The sequence below is a fragment of the Apus apus genome, chromosome Z, assembly GCF_020740795.1.
Source record: "Apus apus isolate bApuApu2 chromosome Z, bApuApu2.pri.cur, whole genome shotgun sequence".
NCBI lineage: Eukaryota > Metazoa > Chordata > Aves > Apodiformes > Apodidae > Apus > Apus apus.
The window spans coordinates 44622408-44649130 of record NC_067312.1 but is presented as its reverse complement, the minus strand read 5'-3'; the positions used below and the strand labels follow the sequence as shown (position 1 = coordinate 44649130).

Sequence of the window (26723 nt, the reverse complement as noted above, 5' to 3'; positions counted from 1 at the left end):
AGGATAGGATGGTGAGACACAAAAATTAAAACCACTTTCCCCTCACCCTCTCTTCTTCCCAGGCTCATCTGCACTCTCTCACTCCTGATTCCTCTACCTGCTTCGTGCCCTGAATGGCACAGGGGGTTGCAGTCAGATCATAAATAGCTCCTCTCTACTGCTCCTTCCTCTGCAGAAGGACAGCCTTCTCCTGGGGCTGCAGTGGAATCTCTGCTTCAGCACCTGAAGTACCTTCTCCCCTTCCTTCTTCACTGACTGTGGTGTCTACAGGGTTGTTGCTCTCCCATTTTTTCTTAACCCTCACATCTCCTGCACAGTGTTTTTACCCTTAAATATGTTATCATGTAGGTGCTGCCAGCATCACTGATGGGCTCAACTATGTCTGGCAGTAGGTCTCTTTTGAAGCTGACTGGGACTGGTTGTTTCTGTCTTCTCACAGAGGCTGCTCCTGCAGCCTCCCCCTGCTACCCAAACCTTGCTGTGTAAACCCATTATGCTATTTAATTGCTAAGTGAAAATTTTTCTCATTCTTGAAGAGAAAATCAGATTTTGTTCTATATTTGCTGTGTGTTAGGTGCATTTACAAAATTGGTTGTGAGCTCTTTCAAAACATTGATACGTCTGAGTGGTACTGGGTAAAATTCTTGTACACTGAGGCACATTAGAGCATCTTTCAGCTGGTACAAATGTCTGTAAAACCTGGAAGTTTATAGAAAGTAGAAGGTACTGATGTGGCCTTGTATTTAAAAGCTGTATGACTGAGTGGGGTAAATATTAAGGGACTTTTGTATATAAATATAGCAGGAGTCCATTATTTTAAAGAAAAATAGCTTAGAAAATGAGCATAGGATTATTTGTGCATAGTTAGTATGACACAGTATAGATTTCCAATTAGAATTTAATTGAGCTGTATGTATGTATATAGTGCAGGACAATATATGGAGCAGTTAAAGTTCTAGGAAGGTATCTGGAGAAATGAATTGTGTGTCTAATTTCAGTCCTTCCTCTGAAGGAAAATTATTCTGCATATTTTCTATTCCATGATTAATTAATTACTGATTCTTTTGATTTTAAATTCTTGAGAAGTATTTTTTGAACATCTTTGTAACTTTTTTTCCCAATGACATTTCCATGAACACCTGCAGGTGGCTCTTCTCAGCCACATTTATCTTGGGCTATGGTACTTACACAGCCCCCAAGGAAAAGTGTGTCATCAACGGCAGCCGAAGCTCTTTCCAGAGGCAAAGGAAGGCAGGATAACGAAGCAAAGGTACTTGAGAATTACCCTGTCAACTAATTTCTCTACAGTGTGAATGTCTCTTGATGTGAGGCATGGCTATTTTTAGTCTCTGTACAGAATAAGACATGAAACATGGAATGCTTGCCTTATTTTGGTAGATTTTGAAGTATCATTAGTCCTGATACAATCCAATAACCATGCAGTGTGCTTCAAATTAAGAGGTTTAGCAGTAGCTCTGAATTTCTAAGAGATCTTGAATTTCCCATGTCCACTTAATGTCCTAGCGTGGATTGATTAAGATGCCCTTGTACAAGTGCATTTATTTTGGTGGGTGGTATTGAAATAAATTGGTTTTTAATTTCATATCTAATGTTTTTCAGCAGTCAGAAGTAAAAAATTATGTTAGTGAAACTGAGCTTGAGGAAGGGTCAGAAAAGAAGAAAAAAAGGAAGAAAAAGAAGAAAAAAACAAAGTCACCCACTGGTGTGGAGAAACCTCAAAATGAATCTACTACAATGCAGGAACCACCAAGGATTGAGGTACAGTGAAGAGGTTTTTGTTGTTCTTGTTGTTTTGTTGTAAGGGTATTGCAAGACAAGATATTAACACAGTTTGTACAAATCTAAGTTTAAATACTATGTGTAGAAGATACTGGTTCAGTCCATTTCAATTGAGATGTGTGTTAGAAATTACTGGTAGAGAACAGTTGTGCCTTTTGACTTGCCATGTATTCAGTGAGTAGAAAGGAGTGCAGAAGAGATTTGAGAGCAAGTTTCAACTGATGCATCTGAGAGTCTGGATGTTGACAGTTAACATTAAAAGTCAAATTTCCTAAATTAAAAATACTCACTGGTAACTTTTGCAGACAGCTAAGTGCACAAGGGACAGGGAGGATACTGAGTACCATAGTGTGCCATGATTCCACGATTTTAAAGAATGTGGTACTGGTGCTACAATTCCATCCATGTCACATCTGGAAGTAACTTCAATGGAACACAGTTGTCACTGCTTACATTCCTGAATTGTAGAATCATAGAATGGTTTAGGTTGGAAGAGACCTTAAAGACTTTGTAATTCCAACCATCCTGCCATGAGCAGGGACATCTCCCACTAGATCAGGTTGCTCAGAGCCCCATCCAACCTGCCCTCAAATACTTCCAGGGAGGAGGCGTTCACAGCTTCCATAGGGAACGTGTTCCAGTATCTCACTGCCTTCACACTAAATAGTTTCTTCGTAATGTCTGCCCAAAACTACCCTGCTAGTTTTAATCCATTACTCCTTGTCCTTGTAAAAACTGTCTCCCCAGCTTTCATGCAGGCCCCCTTCAGGTACTGAAAGGCCACTATAAGGTCTCCATGGCACCTTCACTTCTCCATGCTGAACAACCCCAACTCTCTCAGCCTGTCTTCACAGGAGAGGTGCTCCTGCCCTCTCATCATTTCTGTGGCCTCTTCTGGCCTTGCTCCTGCAGCTCCATGTCCTTTTTGTGTGAGGGACCCCAGAACTGAACACAGTGTTCCAGGTGGGGTCTCATGAGAGCAGTGTAGAGGGAGAGGACTGCCTCCCTTGACCTGCTAGTCATACTTCTTTTTATGCAGCCTGGTACACGGTTGGCTTTGTGGGCTGCACATGCACGTTGGTGGCTCGTGTTGAGCTTCTTATCCACCATCACCCCCAGGTCCTCTTCTGGGCTGTTTTTGATCCGCTCTCCACCCAGTCTGTATTTGTTCTTGGGATTGCCCTGACCCCATGCTGCACTTGGCCTTGTTGAACTTCAAGTTCAATTCAATATTTTTTTTTCAAATCCATATAGTTCCAATATGCATATTAGTGTTATATTAGTATTTTGATACTTTTGTGTCTCAGTATCACAAAAGTTTTAGGCTCTCCCACACGAGGGAGTTGTTTCTTGGTCCATGGTTTAGCAGTGCTTCACTGAAGGTGCAGTATTGAAAAGCACTATGTACAGTGTTGCTTTATGTGTTTGATCTAGGGTACATAATGTTCAATTTGTGAAATGACAGCATAAAGAAGCCTTCCTAGCTGGATCCTGCTCCTTACATTTTAATATGGAGAAGAACTGTAGCCAAATGTTCTTTTCAGTGTATTGTTCATTGTCTTGGAATAGTACAATAAATGTTTATGGGGCTCTTTGTTAGGGAATTATGGGTGGAATCAAAGATTTGCAGGTTCTTTCCCTCATGAGAACATCCCCAAGTTTACTGTATGCTGTCATACAGTGTCTGACCTGTGAATGACCTGTCTTCTAAACAGAGAATGACAGGAGTTATGGTGAATAGTAGGAAGGTAATGGGTCTGTTGGAGACAAAAATGGAAAAATACTGCATAGAATCAGGGAGCAGAATACACAGATTGCACTGAATTCAGTGATGTGGATGCAGCATCTGTTGTGGCAGTGATGGACAGCTTTCAGACCCTCCTGTTTTGTTGGAAATGCTTGTGTGCTCATCAGCTTGAAGAATGGATGAGACACTTGTATGATGCTCTTGAAATACCAGAGCATGAAAGGATCATACATACAACATTTCTGGGCACCCAGGATATTTATGAAGGTTCTGCAACGTGCAGCAACTCACAGGAGCAGTATACTGGATTGCTTACTAGGTTTATGAAAGGCGGTGTTGTAGACACTCTTAATGAGCATAAATGGATGCATTTGAGGAAGAGTAATCTTTTTGTTCCATATAAAGTGATAGGCTGCGAGCTAGGTATTTTCCCTGAGGGGAACAAGATTGAAGCTGCTTTGATAACTGGGTCAGTGCTGGTACTACTGGTCAAACATGCAAACAGTGCTGAGAATTATTAGGAAAATAGAAAATAAAATGGATTATGACAATACATAAATCCAGGATGTGTCCAATATAAATATAGTGTGGATTTTGTTTCCTCTACTTCTAAAAAATAGGCAGACTTGAACTGAAAAAAGATAGACAAAAGGCTCCAAAAATAATCAAAGCCATGAAGCAATTTTTGTGGGATGCAAAACTGAATAAACTAGGACTTCAGAGTCTTTAAAAAGGAAGGCTAAATGGGAATCAGAAATGACACAGGCCACATAATTTCTTTTTTATTTCTTTATCCTAAGTTTGTCTTCTGGTTCTTGTAGGTGATGAGTTAAGATGTACAAGGAGGTGTAACATCACAGCAAGTGCTAGATTTTAGTTACTCATTTGCTACAGAGTATTGCAAATGGCAGAAGTTTATTTTAATTCAAGAAATGGCTGGACAGATTAAAAGTAAAATATAGCTGAGTGAGGGCTATTTAAATGCAAAGGTACTACCTCTGGTTTAAGAAGTCCCTAAGCTGGAAGAGTGTTTGTGAAACATTTTTTCCTTTCTTTCAGTAGTCTTTTGGCATTCTTCCGAGCTTCTTTAAAAATAATTAAGTGAGTGAGGTGGGTCTGCCCTTAGGCTAGAGCCTCCTAGCTTGGACCATTTAAAGGAAGTCTTCTGGGCTGCAAAAGAAGTGTTGGTGTGTTTAGTAGTACTGTAGCACAGCTAAAAAGGCCTTTCAGGAAGTGGAAGGAGAAGCAATTTAATGAAAACCAAGCTGATGGATCAGGGTCATTATAACTGAGATGATGAATATAAGGTGACCAGCACAGAGCAAGCTCCAGCCTGTCTGCACTTTGTTAATCTAGAGTCTGGATAACATATTGTCTGCTGATGAAATTTATTATTGTGTCTAAGCCTGCATAGTCACTGAAGTATTTTATCTGTTTTTTTTTCCATACTGTAGTCAAGAGTTATTACCCTTTTGCCTGCCCTTTTTTTTATTTACCAGTCACATGTTTAAGGTGGAATTGCACAGCTGGAGACTACTGGAAGAAGAAGGCAGTTGTTTGCAAGGCTGTTAAATGATTTACTTCTAATTACTTGTATCAGCTAACAGCAATAACAACCTGCTGTTCAAAGCTTTCTCTTGTAAGCTCTTTCAGTCCTGAATTAACCTCCTCACAGATCACTTAGCCATTGTAGTGCTGGTTATAGTTGTTGGCACTGTCTTTGGTTTCTGAATTTTTGTACACTGAACCAAGTAGCGATTAATATTTGATAAGTAGGGAGAAAACTGGAATGTAGGATAACTCAGCTTTGAGAATGTGGAGTTGATAGTTCTTTTAAAATCATCTTCTCTGATTAATTAATTTGTTTAGGATGCTGAGGAGTTTCCTGATCTGGCAGCTGCTTCTGATAGGAGAAGCAGACTAGGATCTCAGAAATCATCATTTACTCCTGCTGTCAGAAAGCAGTCTGAAGTAAGTAATCTTACAACGTTGTGTGAAGGTTAAGAAAATAAGCAGGAAAGGACTGAAAGTTTTAAATTGAGTTGAGGTGAAATTCTCTTGATTAAATGTAACTTCTTATGATGGGCTCTGCCCATGGCAGTGTCCTTAGGTATTCTGTGGACAGTGAAGAGCTACTCACTGTATTCAGTATCAAAAGAGATATTTTTTTGGTCTCCAAACCAGTGCCAAAACTCTGGGCTACTAATTTCAATATAGACACCTCTGTTGCAGATGCTTGAAGTTAGTTGCAGTGATCTCTCTTTATATAAGTTTATTTTCTTACAGGTAGTGTTGTGGTTTAATTTTGCATTTAATAAAAATAATAATATGACACTTTCAATTTTGGCCTTTGCTGTTTGTTTATATAATAAAATTTCAGGGGTATCTGAGCAGTGTAACTTTTTTTCTCAAGTTGTGCAAGGGTGAGAATTTAAGTCTAACATCAATCATAAATTTGAGCTTTTTTTTTTTTATGTAAGTGAAATGAATCCTAAAGACTTATGTGGAAATTAATTCAGTATGGGAATGAATCCCAAACATAAATCACAAGAATTGTAAATATAATTGCTCTTGCAAAGCAAATAGCATAAATAACAAGGGTGAAATTCCACATTTCTGTTTCTTTGAAACTAGTTTTGCTGGTAGAAATTTTTGTCCTTCATTTTGTTTCGTTACAAATATTAGTGGTTTGGAAAAAAACAAATGAAGAAACAAACCCAAACAACCCACAAAAAAACAAACCCCTTTTTTGTTTTGAGGCATTAAATTGCATTGATAGGGAAGAATGAGCAGCAAGAGGCACAGTAATTGCTCAAACCAGTTCTGCTACAAAGAAAGTGTCATACAAATTTGAATCTCATATGAGAGAAACCTTTTAGCTTTGTAGGCATAAATGGGATATAACTTCTCAAAGCTTACGTAAGTTGTGGAGATGTGATCATTAAGTCACCTGCATTCTTTTGTAACAAGTAGTCAAAGATGAAGCTGCACTGCTGTTTTTTTTCCTTCAAAATCTGAAAAAAAAAAAAAAAGAAATAATGATAAAGTAGTATGGCAGGAATTTATTGCACTTTTAGAAGTCTGCAATGAAGTGTTCCCAGAGCCTTCTCTTCTCCAGGCTGTACAGCCTCTCTGCCTTTTATCATAGGAGAGGTGTTCAATCTCTCTGATAATTTTTGTGGCCCTCCTCTGGAATTGCTTCAACAGGTCCATGTCTTCCCTGTGTTGGGGACCCAAGAGCTGGACACAGTACTCCAGTACTGGGTGTCCAGAGCAGAGTAGCAGGGTGGAATTGCCTCCCTCAACCTGTTGGCCACACTTCTTTTTACACAGCCCAGGGTACAACTGGCTTTCTGGGCTGTGAGCACGCATTGCAGGGTCATGTGTAGTTTTTCATTCACCAATACCCCCAAGCCCTTCTCCTCAGGGCTCCTTTCAGAGCATTCTTCCTCCAGTTAGTATTGGGGATTGCCCCAACCCAGATGCAGAACCTTGCAGTTGACTTTGGTGAATTTAATGAGGTTCACACAGGCCCACTCCTTAAGGCTCTCCAGGTTCTTTTGGATGATACTCCTTCCCTGAAGCATATGAACTGTACTACTCAGCTTTGTGTCATTCACAAAGTTGTTGAGGGTGCATTCAATCCCCCTGTCTATGTCCTATTTGAATTTAAGGCCATCTTCACTTTAGCCTTTTCCATTTGTCTTTAAATTTTTTTGCTTCTTCGTTGTCACCTTTTTTCTCTTAAATTTCAAAGCTCCATCTTCCCCAAGAGCCTTTGGATAGTTGGTCTCCCAAACTGGATGGAACTCCCAAGATGGATGGACTGTCAGGAAAGCAAACTTTATCTTCTGTATTAGAAAGAAAGAAGCTGCAGGTAAATGAATACATGTTTGAAAACAAGTTTTCAACTCAAAATGAAAAAGGAAATTAGCACATTTAAATGTACATCCAGGCTTGTCTGCGATTGCATTCATACATTGACATTCACAATTTGAGATAAGTGACAAGATCCTCTTTATTAGAAGCACTCAATGGTAGTAATTGTTAGCCACCAGTTTGTGATACAGTGTTTAGGGAGAAGTACTAGGTTTTCATTAATGTCTGTGAGTTTCAAGTATCATTAATGTTTTTCACCTGTCTTACCTCATCGTGGCATAAATCTAGTCCATCCTGATTGTCTTGAGTAATTGGGAACCTCTTAAAAGTGGATCTGCTAAATTAAGAGAAGGAGGCAAGGAGATCCACTTAGCTTGGGGAAAGGAGAAGAAATATGGAGGAACAATTAAGTCAATAAGAACTGCCATGTTGGTGAGTAAGTTCTGGCATAGCTCTGATGCAAAATGAGGTCCTAGGTTCAAAAGGAGCAGGTCATGTTCCTTAACCCAACTGTAAACAAAGCTATAATTAATTGATCCTCCAGGATCCTCCAGGATAAGACTTCTGAAAGTACAAAGACCTGTGAGTCATTTCCTTAGCGTGTTCTGCCATCATAGTATGCCCCTTCTTACTCTTTGCTGGACTATTCATTTGTAGTATTTTTATATTCTGAATCATTTAATGTGGTGCCAAGCATGGGACATCCCTTTTGCCTTCACATTAAAACAGACAAAGATTACTGCTTATGAGGAGTTGGTGCTTAAGGGTAATTGCCTCCCTTTTTAATAAGGCATTGACGATCATGATATCTGTGTATTGCAGTCACATACCCTGGAAGATTCGGAGTAGTGTTTCTGTACTTGTAACCAAACTTTCAATTCTAGAAGACTTTTTTCTGTTTCAAAGATAGGTGGCAGTCTGATCAAAGTGGGAGCCTGACATAAAGCAGCTCCTTTATTAAAGACTTCATAGTTTTATGCTTTATTCCCCAAACTATTTGAAGGCTATTTGAACTGTTTCGAATTTTTTATTTTCCACAGTAAAGTTGATTTAATTTAAAGACCAAAATACTTTAATTGAATGAAGTTAAAAATTGAAAAGATCGTGAATGAAGATGTTGAGTGTATTACACACCATACAAAATAAAGTGTTTACATTCTGACTTGAAGAGCATTACTGATTGGTGCTGAATTTGTTCAGGAAACATCCAAAATAAAATCTTTCCATTCTGACTTGAAGAATATTACTAATTGGTGCTGAATTTGTTCAGGAAACATCCAGGAACAGTGGTAAGAAGAGTCAAATTCCTGTGCAGTTGGATTTGGGTGGCATGCTTGCGGTTCTGGAGCAGAAGCAGCAAACAGAGAAGTCAAAACAGTCTTCTAAACCTGTGGTATTTTCAGGTATTGGTTACAATGATAATTCCTTTCTTCCAACTTGAGTTCTTTTTAAATAATCAAACTTTAAATGTGTACCGATTTCCAGTCTGTAATGATCTCTGAATATGGAGGCAGGAGCACCGTTCACAAGATTCAAGAGAAGATGAAGGTTCTTTAAAAAAAAAACAACTGAAAATTATGGCAGTCTGAGTTGTTTGGAGAAACACTTGGGAAAAAGAAAAAACTTCAGGACAGTGATTTGTTAAAGAGCACCTTTTATAAATAGAAATTACTGAAATTTAGCTTAGATGAAAATACTAATGTTTGTAGAGGCTTTTGCTTTGTGTTAAAAGCCTGTGTTACTCTGGTGTGAACCTGCAGGAAGGAGCTTCATGGTAACAGGCTTTCTTAAGCTCTGCTGATGATGGAAGCCCTATAGCTGTAACTTGAGTGAAAAAGCTCCTTATTCAGGGCTACACAAGGGTCATATATGAATGTCAATCAGCCAAAGCCAGTGGATGAGTTCTGCCATGCTTTGTAATTGTGAAATAACTACTGTTAACTAAATCCTAGGTTTTGGTGGTGGTGAGACTCTTTCAGACCTTGTGGAGGCATAACCAGCAGGCAGAAGCAAATAGCAGTGTCATTTTCATTGTAGGCCAAAATTTAGCCTTGGCTATGTTAGTGCAGTATATTTTGCAAAAGGAGAATTACGTTTGCTGGAATTTATGATAATAAGTAATTTATGATGATAAAATTTCTCTCCTTATTTCATTAAAATATTTAAATCATTATTTTTGAAAGAGAGTTAATTACAATATAATTAATCTCACAATGTGTACTGTGATAGTTGAGCTTTTCAAGCATTTATGAGATTTTCTTTCACCAACTGAGAAAACTTTTAAGATGCTTTTTAAACTTCTTTTCATAGAATCATAGAACCATTCAGGTTGGAAAACACCCTTGGTATCACCAAGCCCAACCATAATCCCTACTCTACAGAGTTCTCCCCTAAACCATATCCACCAACACCACATCCAAACAACCCCTAAACACATCCAGGGATGGTGACTCAACCACCTCTGTGGGCAGCCTATTCCAGTGTCTAACCACTCTCTCTGTGAAGAAATTTTGCCTAATGTCTGGTCTAAACCTACCCTGTTGCAGCTTGAAGCCTTTCCCTCTTATTCTATCATGAATTACCTGTGAGAAGAGACCAGCACCAACCTCTCTACAATGACCTTTCAGGTAGTTGTAGAGACTGATGAGGTCTCCCCTCAGCCTCCTCTTCCTCAAGCTAAACATTCCCAGCTCCTTCAAGCATTCTTCGTAAGATTTTTTCTCTATGCCCTTCACCATCTTTGTTGCCCTCCTCTGTACTTGCTCCAGCACCTCAATATCTCTCTTGAATTGAGGTACCTAGAACTGGATGCTGCAATTTTTATTTTTTTTTTTTTTTTCCTGCAATTATGCTTTGTTTTTCATTTGAGTCAGTCAAACTCAATCCTGCAGAGGACTGATAAGTTTTGGCTGGCTAATAACCAGTTTTGTTTGTATAAAATTGTACAATGCATGTATTGACGACTAGATGATGGAGCACAAAAGTATGGATCACAATACCTGTTTTCTAGTATTAAATTGCCTGTGTCTGAATCTGCCACAGAAGAAAAACTGATACGTAATGTTCATATCCTAGAAATATAACAGATGTTACCTCTGCTTTTTTTTTTGCTTTTTTTTTTTTTGACATTCAGTTCACCCAGAGGCAATATAGGCCCACTGCTGAATGAGGCGGGTGCCCTGGTGACAGAGGATTTAAAGAAGGCAGAGGTGCTGAATGCCTTCTTTGCCTCTGTCTTTACTCCTGCAGGCTTTCCCCATGAGCCCCAGTTTCATATAGCCCCAGAAGAAGTCAAGATAAAGGAGGAGTTTGCCCAGGTAGATGAGGATTGGGTTAGGGATCAGTTGCGTAATCTGGACATCCATAAATCGATGGGTCCGGATGAAATGCATCCAAAGGTGCTGAGGGAGCTGGCGGAGGTCATTGCTAGGCCACTCTCCATCATCTTCGATAAGTCATGGGTAACAGGAGAGGTGCCTGAGGACTGGAGGATAGCAAATGTCACTCCAGTCTTTACAAGAAGGGCAAGAAGGAGGACCCGGGTAACTATAGACCGGTCAGCCTCACCTCCATCCCTGGAAAGGTGATGGAACAACTTGTCCTTGGCACTATCTCTAGACATATCAAGGAGATGGGGGTCATCAAGAGCAGTCAACATGGTTTTACCAAGGGGAAGTCATGTTTGACTAACCTCATAGCCTTCTATGAGGAAATTACTAGGTGGATAGATGATGGTAGAGCGGTGGATGTGGTTTATCTTGATTTCAGTAAAGCATTTGACACCGTCTCCCACAGCATCCTTCTAGATAAGTTGATCAAGTATGGGTTTGATGATCAGGCAGTGAGGAGGATCAAGAACTGGTTGAAAGGAAGGAGTCAGAGAGTTGTAGTCAATGGGGCAGAATCTAATTGGAGGCCTGTGACTACTGGAGTCCCTCAGGGGTCGGTACTGGGACCGGTGTTGTTCAACATCTTCATCAACGATCTGGATGAGGGTACAGAATGTACCCTCAGCAAGTTTGCTGATGACACCAAGCTGGGAGGAGTGGCTGACACACCAGAAGGCTGTGCTGCCATTCAGAGAGACTTAGACAGGCTGGAGAGTTGGGCGGGGAAAAACCTGATGAAGTTTAACAAGGGCAAGTGTAGAGTTTTGCATTTGAGGAAGAAAAATGTCATGCACCAGTACAGGTTGGGGGCTGACCTGCTGGAGAGCAGTGTAGGTGCAAGGGATCTGGGGGTCCTGGTAGACAGGAGGATGACCATGAGCCAGCAATGTGCCCTTGTGGCTAAGAAGGCCAATGGCATCCTGGGGTGTATTAGAAAGGGTGTGGTTAGTAGGTCAAGAGAGGTTCTCCTCCCCCTCTATTCTGTATTGGTGAGGCCGCATCTGGAGTATTGTGTCCAGTTCTGGGCCCCTCAGTTCAAGAAGGACAGGGAAGTGCTTGAAAGAGTCCAGCGCAGAGCCACAAAGATGATTAAGGGAGTGGAACATCTCCCTTATGAGGAAAGGCTGAGGGAGCTGGGTCTCTTTAGTTTGGAGAAAAGGAGACTGAGGGGTGACCTCATCAATGTTTACAAATACGTAAAGGGTGAGTGTCAAGAAGATGGAGTTAAGCTTTTTTCAGTGATGACCAGTGATAGGACAAGGAGTAATGGATACAAATTGGAGCATAGGAGGTTTAAGGTCAATATCAGAAAAAAATTTTTTACTGTGAGAGTGACAGAGCACTGGAACAGGCTGCCCAGAGAGGTCGTGGAGTCTCCTTCTCTGGAGACATTCAAAACCCGCCTGGACGCCTTCCTGTGTGATGTACTCTAGGTGACCCTGCTCTGGCGGGGGGGTTGGACTAGATGATCTTTCAAGGTCCCTTCCAACCCCTATGATTCTATGATTCTATGATTCACCCATTAAATTGGTGTGTTCCAAAATGTAACTTAGTTTGTGAAGTGTTATTGTGCTGACCTCTGTAACCAGAACAGAAGCACACTGAGCAAGAAGGGCTCTGAGGAGTGTGACTGCAGACAGTTATTTCATTTAATGTACTGCTTCATTTGGTAAATAATGTATGGATGGAGCAGCATAGTAAAGCAGTAATTATTTCAATATATATTACATTTTGAAAATATGTCAACTGTGCAAAACAGCACACTGATAAAGCCATAAAGTTCGGGAATGTGAGAATGCTGTGAAATTGAAATGAAAAGGTGATGTACGCAATGAAGGAAATATCATGTGTCTGCAGGATGTATACGTACATATTTCTTCAAACCCAGCTTCAGTTCTTGTAGCCACCTCTGCTAACTTACTTCACACTATTCTTGGCAGTGTTCTCAGATTGCCATTGTTACACAAAGAAAAAGAAAAGTTGCAGTGTAGCAATTTTAGGAAGAAAACTGTTTATGCTAATAGTACCTTAGTGGTGTTGGAGAATCAGCATATAATACTTTGAAAGCAGTAAATGAATATGGTTCAAGAAAAACCACAAGAAGCTTTGGGTGGTTTTTAGAGAAATGTGGTTGCCTGAGGCACAAAAGTGCCAAGTTCATTCCACTGATACTTAAGTCATCCTCTTCACTGACTTGCTAATGTAACCTTGTTTATAGAGCAGGTAACTGAAGTGCTCTCACATGATACAGCCATTCCTACTGATACCAGTTGAAAAAGAAGGGTATTTTTTAGGATGTGATGTTGTGATGTAAAAGGTCCAGGTTCAGTGACCTGGCCAGTCATTTTAAGCTTTTATGCTGTGAAGCCTCTCAAAAATAAAGTAAACATCTCCAGAGACCTATGCTGGCTAAGCAATAGAGACTTAGATGTAGCTTTGAATTACTGATTTCTCACCTGCAAATGAACTTCATCCAGCTTCATTAACGTGTAACAAATTGTAAGAGTATGTGGTCCAGATTATTTACAACAATTAAATCTAAAATCTGCAGTACTGCCACTCAGGATTTATCTTATCGTGGTACAGAATCCGTGGAGGATGAAGTACCATTGTCGAGAAACATGGACATTCTTGAAGGTTTAGCAAACTGGCATGGTGTGGTGTTGAAGGTAGCATGGAATGCACTGTTGTGCCAAATTCTGCCTTTGAGAGTTCAGGGTCAGAGCTTGTGATTCTAGTTGTATCTTAAAAGACATGTTCATGTTTTTGGTGGAGTATCTGTTTAATAACATTGTTTAATGACATGGGATTACATATAAGTATTCTTAATAGCAACACCACACAAATTTAGTATGTGTACACTAGTCCTAATCCAGTCATTAAACTTGCATTGGATTCTAGTTTAGGTATTTATTGTAGTTGTCTGACGCAGACTGTTTTGTTGTGCTTTTTTTAATTTCAGTTGGTGGTACCATACCATTGCTTTCTAAGGAACCTGCTGCAGCCACAAGAAGTCACTGGTTAAACCAAGGAAAGATGCCTCATAACCCTTTGGATTCCAGTGCTCCTTTGGTAAAGAAAGGGAAGCAGAGAGAAGTCCCTAAGGCAAAGAGACCGACACCTCTTAAAAAGGTGCTCATATTTTTACCTTAAATAGTACAGTGTAGGCTGATGCAACTTCACTATTATTCTCTGAGTCTGTTAAAAAATCTGGTATGCAGATCTGCGTCTCAGCATCCACTTGGCTAAATTCAATTTTAGCTTTCCTTGGTTTAAAAAAGGGGAGGTGGGAGCCTGGGATGACAGGGTAGTGAAACAAAAATTTCGGAGCTTCCAAACCCCCTTGCTTTCTAACACTCCTCACCGAAGTGGGAGGCTGGGTGCGGCTGGGTAGGGATTCCGAGGTAAAGACCCAATAACAACAAACAAGCTGTTATTGAGCAGGCATTCTTTATTGCAGTGCTGGGCAGCACTGGGGATTCTCCACCATGAGTGCTCCGATAAGTTAATGAAACACCCCGACTAATATACACCAAAAACATGCATATTAAGTTCCATGTCAATGGGTTCCCAGAATTCTTTTACATAGTCATTATATTTCCTGGAATTGGCTATCTTTGTAATTATGCATGCTCGAGGGTCTCCTGTGGGGGTCTTTGTTGATTCTAGTCCTTTGTCGTCTTTGTCCTGGTCTCTCGTCCTGGTCCTGTCTCCAGTCTCCAGCTGGTAGATTGCCCAGGTGGGTCAGAGTCCACATAACTGTTGTCTGTAGGCTCCACAGGGTCTTAGAAGACTTAATGTTATCACAACCTACAGGATGCTTGGCATAGTTGACTGATAGTTTCACAAAGCATGTTGTTTTAAAAGCAACCATTAGTATAGCAAATTCATTATTTTAGTAAGCTTTTATTAGGCTATATTTCTATTGAATTTACTAATGAATATCCTATGATGTATCCATAGTCTTGCTGAATAGCCTATAAATATTCCAAAAAATATATTTTCTGACTTGTATCACTTAATAGCTGAAGAAGTGCCACTACAAAAGTGTCCACACAGCATTGGTACAGGGGGACATCAAAAAAAGTCTTTGTTTGGACAAGATATACTTATTTGCAGGACTGGGGAGAATGGATTGAACACAGTAGTGGTAGTAGGTAGTATTTATTAATGTTTCTGTGCTCTTCCTCTTCCAAGTCAGAACTTAACTCAGTTCTTCAGCAACTAGTGTTAGATCCTCCTGGCAGTTTCTCTTCGATCTTCCCTCTTTGCCTACTCACATTGCTTCCTGTCATGTTTTCTGTACAGAGGATTTTGAGGTTCCACTCCATCATTAGGCCACTTTTTGATCTAGAACAATTCTTAAGGAGCTAGAGAAGGTAGTTCAGTAGTCATTCTGTACTGCTTAATTGAATTTGAGAAGTGTACAATAAAAATAACATGTAACAGACTTTGGGGAGTGATACTAATGACTGTCTTCTGGCTGTTCTATCTTCATGCCATCTGTTTTCCACAGTAGGTCTGAGAAGACAAAAGATTGCTTTGTGTAGTATCTGTATTCTGAGTATGGTAGAGTGCTTATTTTTGTTCTTTGTTCATCTTTGACAAATGCCAATGGAGAAATTTACTTGTGCAATTAGATACTGTAGTGTAATTAATTACAGATTTTGGGTAGATTAGCTGAGCTAGCCGTCATATACACAACAACTGCTTCTTAGCAGCTATAAAAACAGAGAAGGAAGATGAGTTTTAGGAACCGGATTATTGCTTTCACCTATGGTAGCATGTTTGGATCCACCATATGTCCTAACTTCCCCCTTCCTACTTCCCCTCCCCACTTCCTCCTTCCCACTTCTCCCTTCCCACTTCCCCCTTACCCTTTCATGTCCTATATGGCTTAGCTATCCATGGTAATTTCTTCTCTTTTTCTTCAACCAACAAATTCAGAAACAACAACCTATTGGAGTGACTTTTATCAAGGGAATAAGAGTGAAGAGTTATTGTGTGTGTGTACATATATATATGTGTGTATGTATGTACTTGTGCGTTTGGTTGTGTTGCTACAAATTAGCAGTCTGAAGAAGAAATACAAAAAGGTTGACTTTTTCACCTGCTACTCTGCATTAAAGCAGTTAATTGCTTTAACTTATGTTTTGCCCTTGTAGTTGACCCCTAGTAATTATTTTGTCCACCCCAACACTGGTAATCAAGGTAAAAAATATTTTTCTTTGTAGATTTAGGGACTGTATGTAAAGACTTGGTAAGATAAATTGCTTTGTTATCTATGTGGCATTGAATTAATTTTGTTTTCATATATATGTGTGTGTGTGTGTGCGTGTATTTAGATCATTCTGAAAGAAAGAGAACAACGAAAACAGCAACACCTACTAGAACAGACAGCAGTACCAAAAGATGAAGAAAATACTTGTCAGTCTGCAGAAAATACTACTGAAGATGAAACGCTTCTACAGGATACTCAAGCAGGTATCTTTGAAGGGAAGTCTACAATACAGTATGTAGATGATGATTTGGGAGTACTTTCAAAAATGTATATCGAATAGTGCCAAATGAAAGAAGTAATTTTGGGATTTTCTGAGATTCAGCTTGGGCTTATCTAGAGTTTAAAATGTGCCAAAGCTGATAATCAATGTATTTGAGGGATTCTGATTACTGTTCCACACTTTTATGCCTGCTGGGTCCTGGTGAGAATCGCTGTATCTCTCTGGCAATCTGTTCAAGAAGAGGTACAACAATAAAACCTAAGAGATAAAATATGTATTATATTTTCCCCTACTGCCACAGACTGTTGAAATACTGAAGTAATAACTCTTCAGGAGATACTTGACTAGTTATTCTCTTCACAGTGCTTTTTAGTCTGTCTTTTTATTGAAATACCTTTATTTATATGATAGCTCTTCCAGTAACACAAGTTGTTGAAGGGTTTCTGGAGAACACAGGGATCAGCAAATCTACAGAAGGTTCTATTACTTCAAAGCAGCTAACCTCCAGTCTTCCAAAAATCCATAGTAGGAATTTTAGAGAGTAAGTATTGATTGTATTGATACATGTTTTTTTCACAGTACCACAGATACAGCATTTTTCAAACAAGATACTTGCATTCTGTGCAAGACTTAACTGTAGTTTAGACTGAAGACTTAACTGTAGTTTAGACTGAAGGTTTTCATTTTATTTCTCAGTTTTTTTGTAAGCTGGCACAAAGAAATGATACCCAGAGAAATAGTCTGTACATTGTTGTAATTCTTATTTCAAAATATGTGTTTCTTAGTGGAATAAATAAATTAATTAATTTGAGGCTAAGGAAGGAAAAGGAGCTGCTGTTCAAGTACCTTATTTTAAATAAGTGTAGTACAAGCTTAATGTTTAAGAAAAAGAGTAGTACACCTTACTTAGTGTGTACTTTGGTTTTCCACTGCCAGACCAAAAGGCAAATATGTAAAGAATGTGACTAGCCAGATGACACTTTCATACTGTGGCTGGGCAGAGAAGTAGAGGGGAGATTTATGGGTGATGATGTACAAACATACTCAGTTTTGTTTAAACAGATAGGTATGCATGTTTCCTTATAAAAGAAGAAATAGTCATTACTATATGTGAAGAGGTGAAGAGATCCAGTCATGAGAGTGTAGAACAGTTACTTTAGGTAAACAGTGTTTTAACTTTGTTTTCCTCCCATAAAGGCACCACTGGCCTTTTTGCAGTTCATATTATAGTAAAGGTTAACATTGACACAGCCATTCTTTATCTTCTTGATGCCATGTGTTAGCTCTAATTTAAGTTTGAATTGCATTAAAAATGACTTAATTTATGTCCATATAACACTGTCATACTGAAAGTACAGTTTGGATTGAATATGCACAGAGCAACCTGTTAAAGGAAGTAAAGCATTGAGCAAAGCTTGAAATATCTTTAGATTAGATTTTCAGTGTCTAGTAAACTTGTCTCTGAGACTTAGTGAGAGCAACTGGAAATAATAAACAAAAACTCTCATAACTTAAATAGAACTTTTAAGATAACTGTATCTCTCATATCCAGATCTTGTGGTCTCTTCTCATAATGTTATGTCACTTGGTATCTTTCTGTTGACTGTGCAGTTGAGATTTTATTTTTTCTCTTTAAGACCTGAACAGTTCTTTGTGTTAAAAATTGGGTGGGTAAATAATTTAGAACCTTGATCATTCCAAGAGAATACTAGAAGGTTGAGGTACATCCATTTTTATCTTTATCTTATGATAAGTGTATTGTAGTATTGATAAGTGAAATAGGATGATAGACATAAAATATGAACCAGGGGAAGAGGAATTTACTTCAAATTGCCATCTTTGTTTTAAGTAGGCTTGTATTTATAGAAATAGAGTTGTATATTTTGGTTGTTGTACTTACATTATATAGGTTAAAATAAATGCCTTCAGAAAATAGCTTCAATAGAAAAACATGTATAAATATTTATTGGTACAAAATATACATACATAGGTTTATGGTATGTATGTATGTATATCTGTTTTTAGTATAGTTTGACCGGGGGCCAGATACCACAAGTAACAAAACTTTGTGTAAGTTCTCAGCAGCTGAAAAAGAAATATTTTGTCGATTTTTCTTTTCATGTATGTAAGTGAGTTTGCAATGGAGACAGAAAAAAAAAGACATAATAGAGGTAAACTATGTATTTTATATATTACATATTTGTGTTACATACTTGTAGGGATTTTAACATTTAATCAATTTATTTATTCCAGTTATTGCAGCCAGGTACTTAGTAAAGAAGTTGACAGTTGTGTGACAGATCTGTTAAAAGAACTGGTGCGCTTCCAAGATCGCTTGTATCAGAAAGACCCAGTAAAGGCCAAGATAAAACGCCGGCTTGTTATGGGTCTTAGAGAAGTTCTGAAACACCTGAAGCTGAAAAAACTGAAATGTGTCATCATCTCACCTAACTGTGAAAAGATTCAGTCAAAGGGTAACTATGTTTAAAAATACATTTATGTTCATTTAATAAAAGAAGTAGGAAGAAACAGACTTGAGATACTGGCAGCAGTGTTATTATCAGCAGAACTTGTTTGAGTAGCCTTTGAAATCTACGCATAAAAAGATGCCTGCCTTCAGATTTTTACTGCTCTGTGGCTGAAGTGTGAGCTGAGCCAAGACTATGGGGTGGGGGAAGTCTGAAACTAGGATCTCTATAGTGCAGCTGCATGAAAGACTGCACTGGCAGAGCTGAGAAGAGACAAAGGTTACTGATGCCAGCTGTGCCACCACAAGAAATCTTGCTATGTATCAGTTTCTTTTAGGTCACAGACTGACAATAAGTTGTTTGTGATTGTTCAAAATTTGTTTAAGTATTGTCATGACCTTCTTTTAACTTCTAATCATCTCTTAGCAGCTATGTTGTATTTTTACTACTAGATTAGACTATACTACATAAAAAAAAAAATACAGAATAGTAGCAGTCTAAGGACACTGCTAATTAGGAAAAACATGTCAAATTCTCCTCTAACAGTGGACATCTAACACTATTATTGAGATCCTTGTCAGTTTTTTCCCTATGTAATGCATGTAATTTCAGAATGCACCTGTAATCTTGGGATATTTTTTGCCATCTTTTAACAGTACCATCTTTTAGTTATCATCAGCTTGAATAGTGTAAATCTTTGCTAATTCTGTGTCCTCTCCAGGTGGGTTGGATGAGACTCTACACAACATTATCAACTGTGCCTGTGAACAGAATATCCCATTTGTGTTCGCCCTTAATCGCAAGGCCCTGGGCCGCTGTTTGAACAAAGCAGTGCCTGTGAGTGTAGTGGGGATTTTTAGTTATGATGGAGCTCAGGTAAGATGAAATATGTAGGTTCCTGGTTTTGATTTTTACTTTTTACCTGTAAGCCAGGGAGAAAAAATACTCTGACTTTAAGGTTTTGTTTGTTTTGCTTTTGCACACTTGCAGTCTTTGTCCCAGGCTTATACGAAAAGTTGACTTTAGAATTACAGCCACTCAGCACTTTTCAAAAACATAGTTTGTCTATCTATTCCTGACATCCTCTCCATCTATATCTCTTTCCAAAATGTTTTTTCTAAGAGAATTGGTGTTTCCATAAATGCTTATAAATTGTTTGGGTTTTGTGTCTTTATACATACTTAGCAGCTCCTTTTCCATATGAACATACATGTTCTGAATAAGGAATATTCTTTACAGATGGAGATTTTAATTCATGGAAATGTTGAAACTTCCTGTAGGATTTAAGCTCTCCTAATATTTTGTATTTCCATAGGATCATTTTCATAGGATGGTACAACTGACAACAGAGGCCAGGAAGGCCTACGAAGATATGGTAGCAGCTTTAGAGGAAGAAGCTGAAGGACGACTAAGAGAAAGCCAACCCAGCATCTTAACCACTGACTATGAAAAAAATAGCTTCTCAGAAATGGGTAAAATGTCTTCCAAGGACTCTGATGAGGATGTTCCAAATTATAGTAAGTATTTACTCACTTGTTTTTTGGTTGTTTGATGGCAAAACATTCTTCAGTTTTTCCATTATCAGTGAAACAGATGACACCTGACACATTAGTGATTAGTAAGGGGGGAAATAATGCTTTTCTGTTATTTCTCCCTGCTCCTCTAATTTTGAAAACCTAAGGTGAGCTTTTGCTGAGAAGGTCTTACATAAAGTTCCTCTCTGAAATCCACTGATGACAGGTGGTACTCATTGCTTTGTCCATTGGGGTTTGACAGATTTCCTTATTATTCCTATTTGTTAAAAAAATCTCCCAAGTTTTCTTCTAGAAGTTCATAGTCTGTAACTATGGCAGACTTAAGTCTTTGTATTCAAGTCTGTTGGGAGATGCATCTTCTTGTCCATAAGTATTCTAGTTTTGTAAAGGCCTTTCACTTCTAGAAACACATTCCTCCAGCTCCACTTGTACAATTACCAGACAACAACAATCACAGATACTCTGTGAAAGTTTTGAAAAATTCAGAGTTTTTTTAAAGTTGGATCCACCTTCAGGGTTAGTCTTACTTGAGGTGGGGTTGGACGTAAGGACCTAAATGGATCCAGTCAGTCCTGAAGTATTCTTTCATGCATCATCTGATGTTGCATGGTGTACACACCAACATGCTCATGTGCCAATTTATCTCAGCATTTACTTTGAGGGGGAAGTAGAGAATTGGTGTCACTTTTTATTTTAAGTTTTTCCTTAAGTATTATACAGTAACCTATTTGTTGGTTGGTTTTTTTGTGTGTGTGTATGTTTTCTCTTTTAATTCTAATATTTCCTAGTTAAAATCTGGAAGAGAAAACTTGAAGAGGAGTATAACCCATATGCACTGGAACTGGAAAAGAATGCAACTGCTGACACGGTGATTACTAATTAAGAAGAGCATCAGTAAATCCAGATCCAATACTTTTGGGCTTCTATTTTTTTTAATTTTTTTTTTAGACCTCCAGTAAGAGGGTAGCAAAACAAAATAATTTAAAGAAATACCTGAACTCAGCTAGGTAAATTGTTCTGAGTCTCTTTAAGCAAAATACACACTGGAGCACATGAGGCAATGGCTGATGCTTTTATGTTCTGTGTATTTGGGTCATCTATAGCAGATGACAACAGCAATTTGTTTTAGCCCCAAACCACTTGAACTTGTTTGGCGTATTTTAATGGTTTTATGGACTACCATTGATTTGTTAGTGATAAAATACCAAAATACCTTGCTAGACAGGTCATTTTTTGGGAGGGAGAGATTCCATGAACCAGAAGGTTGGGGCTTGTGGGGAGTTGCTTTCTATTTTTAACTCTTCTTTAAAGAACGTGAACACACTTTTGTTGTGGGTTTGTTTTTAGTTTTTTTTCTTTTAAATAAACCTGCTCAGGTGGGCAGGCTGGCATAAACGTCTCTTTATTCCAGTCAGCAAGAAATTCATTCTGGCTAGCCAGCTTGATTGAAACTAATTAAGGAAGACTATTATGATGAAGTTCCCAGTTAGCTCTTATGTATCATACTGTGTTCTTCTGGGATCGTATAGCAGTTGTAAAGGGAAGGGAGCATGGACTGCAAAGGTCTGAGATTCTTGGAAGTGAAAATGCTCTGTTTAGCAATTTTATAAAGCTGGTTACATGTACAATTATAATTTTGCTGCTACTGAGACTAGTTTATCATATGCCCTGCTTTGAATTTAGATGATACTGAAGGACAACAAATGTGTGAACCTGCTCTCCTTTCTGTACCTTCTCTATGCTGACCCCTCATTCCTTCAGTTTTGGGGTTGTGTTGGTGGCTATATGTCAGAGATTTTGATCAATCTCTTTGTATCTAAGGTAGGGAAAAGTTAGTGTGTTATATGAAATAAAATCTGTGTCTTACAGGAAATTATAAGTTTATATCTTATAGGAAATAAAATTTTAAAACCAAAATGTGCTCATAATGGTGGGAATGTCCTATTTAAAAACTTGTTTACATGTTGGAGATCCAAGAGGTCAAGCCTAACGAAAGTAATAGAAGGATGCACATGTAGCTTGTCAGCTGTTCTGAAGGTTGATACAGATGCCATGTTCTGTTGCCAGCATCTCTGAAATGTGTCTCTTAAATGCTTCACACATTGAACATTTATATTTCAATACTTGGGAAGGTAGCTGCCTTGTGAAGTTATAAGCGATATAAAAACTTTAATTTTGAAATTCAAACCATTTTGTAGAATGTAAATTATATAAAATCTATTACAATATTTTGATTCTATAAAGTATGGTTGTGACTTAAGTAAACTCTTCTGGTGGGCACTTGATACTAGAAATGTCAGTTTTGAGGAAGCATGTTAATAAGGGAAACCAGCCTTAAGCTGAAATGCACAGTTGGTCACTAACTATAGTGATGATTTTTTTTTTTGGATTAGTTTATTTTAATCTTAAGGGGAAATTGAGGGTGAAAGATTCCAGTGATGAAAGATGGTTTTGGCCAGCAGGTACTCATGATCAAGAGGTAAGTTGTGATTTATTCATACTTGTGCCATTTCAATACACATCTGAAACTCTGAAACTGCTAAACCTAGTCACTGTATGGAATGGGGATCAGCTGGTTCCATTACAGATGTTTTTTTGGCCATGTTTTCTCTGTTTTGTCTTACTCTAGAAGAACATGAAAAGTTACTGTGGAAACGCTGTAGGTTACTCAAAATCTTAAGGATTTGTTTTCTGTCCGTAGAATTTAGCAAAAAAAATTCAATATAAGGAGTCATAGATATGTTCACCAGTTCTGTTACATGGAATTCTTTTCACAAAGTTGAGCTAAACAAAAAAAATCTAGCAGTCTCTTTTTATTACTTGCAGTGCTTTGCTGCAGACACAAGGCAAAGCTCAGTTGTGTTCATCTTCAGTCTGACCTCAGTCTTACAAAGCCTTACCTTCCCACTCAGCACCAGAGAACTAAAGTCAGTTTCAGATGTATTAAATAAATGGAAAATGGACAGTTCAAGAAAATGTTTTTTATAATTGTCCTTTAGCCATAAAAGATGTTGTAAGAGAAACACAAGGAGGAAAAAATCCTCTCTGAACATTAGTGTCAGAAGTCTGCATCAGCATTGATTTATTACTGCCAATGTGAAAAATAGGGAAAAACTTCAACTATGCCTGACACCATTCTTTATTAGATGCAGAAGGACAAAACTCTGAAGAGCAATGCAGTAAAACAATTTCACGGTGGCTTAAATAGGTACATTTTCTGTGTGAAGGTTTTCAGTAGGAATATGTGTACTTGATGAAATTATAGTCTTAGAATTCATCCAACATAGAATTTTTTTAATCTACCACAGTTGTCTCAAATATAGAAGAATAATTTGCAAAACCTAGAGTCTGCTTTAACTTGGGTGCATTGTAATCTGTCTGTATTTAAGTATTAGTCAGAAGTTTTTTATTTGGTTGACTAACTTTACAACCAAAGGAAATGTGTTTGAACAAATGAACTTGCTCACACCAGAAAGGAATGTTCTTCAAAACACTGGGAACAGAGTATAAGGGTAAACACATTAAAGGAAAAAAATTAAGTGTCTTTAAATAAATGTGATCTCATTAGTAATCGAAATCATATGCCAAGATTCCCAAGCCCAAAATTAATGTGTTTGCTTAATGAACTCAAAACAGAAGCCATACATTAAATTATATTATTTGAGTAGTATAAATCATACTGAGACCACTTTTGTTCTTCATTAAGCAGAAATAACTGGCTTCTGTAAACCAAAGAGCACTGCAGCATGGGATGGATGGCCTCCCTTGTAGCATGTAACTTAGTTATTCTTTGGTGCATTAAGGATGTTCTCTTCTACCTGCATAGCAGTTTCACTGCCAGCACTAGCACTCGCAAGAACCTCTTTGAATGCTCTGATACTGAGAGTACTGGGTACTCTAACTTGCATGCTCCTTCTAGCTTTTTTGTTCCTTTGTCCATTAGAGGCTGCTTTTCTTGTTACAGGTCTCCTGAAAAAGAAAAGATCAGAAAGATGTGTTAATACTGCTTTAAAAATTGAAGTGAGGTTTAAAGGTTGCCAGTATTAACTGTTTCACATGCAACAAGCATGTGTCCTAAGCAAAAGTTATCAAAAGTAACCTTTTTCTAACTGTTGGAAAAAAGCATTAAAAGCTAAGTACGGACTTTTTTTTTTGTTTTAAATGAAGACCAGCTTTGATGGGCAGAGCTATTTATGAAGTCCAGTAGTCTCTGCAATCTGGTTAGTCTACAGCTGTTGTTAATCTACTGTATTCAGAATACACAGATTTACTGTTCTGGGCAGGATGAGAACTACAGACTGATTAGTACTTCGTCAGTGGACTGAAGGAGCAAGCTGACATAGCCATAATATATATCATAGATTGAACAGACTTGACTGCTGAGAGGGTCAAGAATGATGTACAGGAACATTAATCACTTTGTTATGCAAATATACTCAGTTGCAGAAGTGTCACAGGCTATTTATAAAATTGGGTCTGTAGTGCATCATGTAGAAACCACTGTAGGAGAGGTCTTTTCCAAAAATTCTTACCCACGTTTTTCTCCAATTTTGCATCATCTTGTCATGCTCACTGATGGCACTTCTCCAGTTATCATATTCTTTGGTCCATCCATCCTGATCAGCACTACCTGAGGATGGTACATGGGACAATTACACAGCTACGTAATGGTGAAGTAAGTTGATGTCTATTCAATCACAGGAGTTCCTGAGGAGGATTGGGCCAGAGGGAACCAAAGCCACCATCTTGTCCTTCATTTTGCTCCACCTCCTCATGTTACTGAAAATAAGTTCTATTCAGATGGTCACGTCTGTCTCCTCTGCAGCAAACTTCATAGCCCCCAGAGTAAATGGATTTAGTGCCTTTACCTGTGATAGGGGAGCTACAAAATACAACCTACAAGTTAAGAGGTCAGACCCATCTAAGAAGCACAGGTACACTCCAATTAGATAATTTCATACCTGTAATGTACCAGACTATGTCCAGTTTGTAATTCCCGCCCATTTTTAGGTAATAGGTAGTTATGCTTTATTCCATTGAGAACTTAAGAAGGGCTGTTTACAACATCTTGATGAAATTCTATTTCTAATTCTGGCTCCCAGTTTTTACTGCAGAATGTGGTGACATGCACAGATTAAATACTTTATCATTTGGGACACTTAACAGTATAAAACGCTTTTGGAGCACAGTGAAAGTCTCCCACTGTTTTTCATGTACAGTAGTTTCATTGAGATGCTCTTCATTCTGCTTCAGAGACAAACTTCAAAGTAACTGGAGGAGTGGCATGACAACTTGTGTAACTCCTAAAGCTTTTCTCTGTCTTGGGAAAAGAAGGGTTGAGCTATTCTTGATAAATTCATGTTTGTTATTAACCAGGTAATTAATAATAATTCACTTTTTCCTTCACTCTGCCATGAAGAATCCATACTGTGTCATCTTCATTGCTCTGACCGTCTGTTTTAACACTATTCAGACCTTCTCCAGACCTGGATAAGTCCTTAAAAGCTAGGTGTAAATGATGATCAAGTTACAATTAGTAATCGGTACTGGAAGATCTTGCACAGCTGCTGAATTTAAGCAACCTGTCCAGTTAATGTCCAAATGAAGAGGTGGGAACTGACCTCACCCTACAACAGGTGATTTACAAACCATCCTATTTTTAAGTCCTGTGTGGTGGAGGTTTCTATGACTTCCTTAGAGCACTTTTCTGCCTTTCCCTGTTAGAATTCTGAAAGAGTTAAAAATAAACTCTTCAGTTCTCATCTGACCTCCAATTTGTGTCCATTAGTTTACTAGTTTTAGTTTCACTTCTAGATTTTAACTGCTAGTTTGCAGGTTATTCCTTTGTGGGAACAGGTGGAAAAGGAATTTTTATTCCTCTAAAAACCTTTTAATAAACAATTTAATTGGGAACTAATAGGGTAAGCAAGAGCTACCATGTTCAGACATGCACATGTTTTATGGGTGAAAATTGCAGAGCTTTACTAATCTCAGGGTCAAGCCAAACATGGTGTACGTTCAAAAGCAGCCTACCTTTGTCTTCCACTGTGATGTGGACTTCTGACATTGTGTTCCCAGCTTTTGAGATGAATGAGCATTTATATTCTGTATTTTCTGATACTGAATCTTTCACCCAACTCAGAACATGCATTCTGCCATCAAACAGCATATGAGATTGCTCAGTGATGCATGCCTTCATCTTCTGTCCATTCTTCTTCCAGACAAAATGGGAGTCATCCGGACCTGTAAAAGCATGTCAACTTATTCTGTAAGAAAATACAAGATGAGTTTTTTAAACGAAAACAAAAGCCTACGACCTCAACATTAAGCTTAAAAGCATAAATGGTTGTAATATTTTTTAGTTCTTTTCAGCTGAAATTCTGGGTACCAAAAACCTGGGATAA

General features: G+C 38.3%; 2 protein-coding genes across 13 annotated transcripts in view; one reads left to right on the top strand and one right to left on the bottom strand.

Moving 5' to 3' along the window:
- SECISBP2 (SECIS binding protein 2) overlaps window positions 1-22236 on the top strand; it is a 30436-nt gene extending 8200 nt beyond the window's left edge. For 6 of the 8 annotated variants that reach the window (XM_051641881.1, XM_051641874.1, XM_051641873.1 and 3 more), the window contains 12 exons: window positions 1146-1270; window positions 1621-1779; window positions 5417-5518; window positions 7305-7424; window positions 8697-8829; window positions 13778-13947; window positions 16161-16299; window positions 16728-16857; window positions 18570-18790; window positions 19506-19660; window positions 20100-20301; window positions 21108-22236. In XM_051641881.1, the coding sequence (XP_051497841.1) occupies window positions 1146-1270; window positions 1621-1779; window positions 5417-5518; window positions 7305-7424; window positions 8697-8829; window positions 13778-13947; window positions 16161-16299; window positions 16728-16857; window positions 18570-18790; window positions 19506-19660; window positions 20100-20301; window positions 21108-21202 (1751 nt within the window). In that variant the 3' untranslated portion in view covers window positions 21203-22236. The remainder of the gene's footprint in view (window positions 1-1145; window positions 1271-1620; window positions 1780-5416; window positions 5519-7304; window positions 7425-8696; window positions 8830-13777; window positions 13948-16160; window positions 16300-16727; window positions 16858-18569; window positions 18791-19505; window positions 19661-20099; window positions 20302-21107) is intronic. The other 2 variants (XM_051641875.1, XM_051641876.1) reach the window with 2 other exon arrangements.
- Window positions 22237-23440: 1204 nt separating this feature from the next.
- Window positions 23441-26723, bottom strand: part of SEMA4D (semaphorin 4D) — a 106363-nt gene continuing 103080 nt past the window's right edge. For 4 of the 5 annotated variants that reach the window (XM_051641866.1, XM_051641867.1, XM_051641869.1 and 1 more), the window contains 3 exons: window positions 26353-26562; window positions 24852-24949; window positions 23441-24288 (listed from right to left, as the gene is read on the bottom strand). In XM_051641866.1, the coding sequence (XP_051497826.1) occupies window positions 24259-24288; window positions 24852-24949; window positions 26353-26562 (338 nt within the window). In that variant the 3' untranslated portion in view covers window positions 23441-24258. Of the gene's footprint in view, window positions 24289-24851; window positions 24950-26352; window positions 26563-26723 lie in introns of those variants that run through there. The other variant, XM_051641868.1, reaches the window with a different exon arrangement.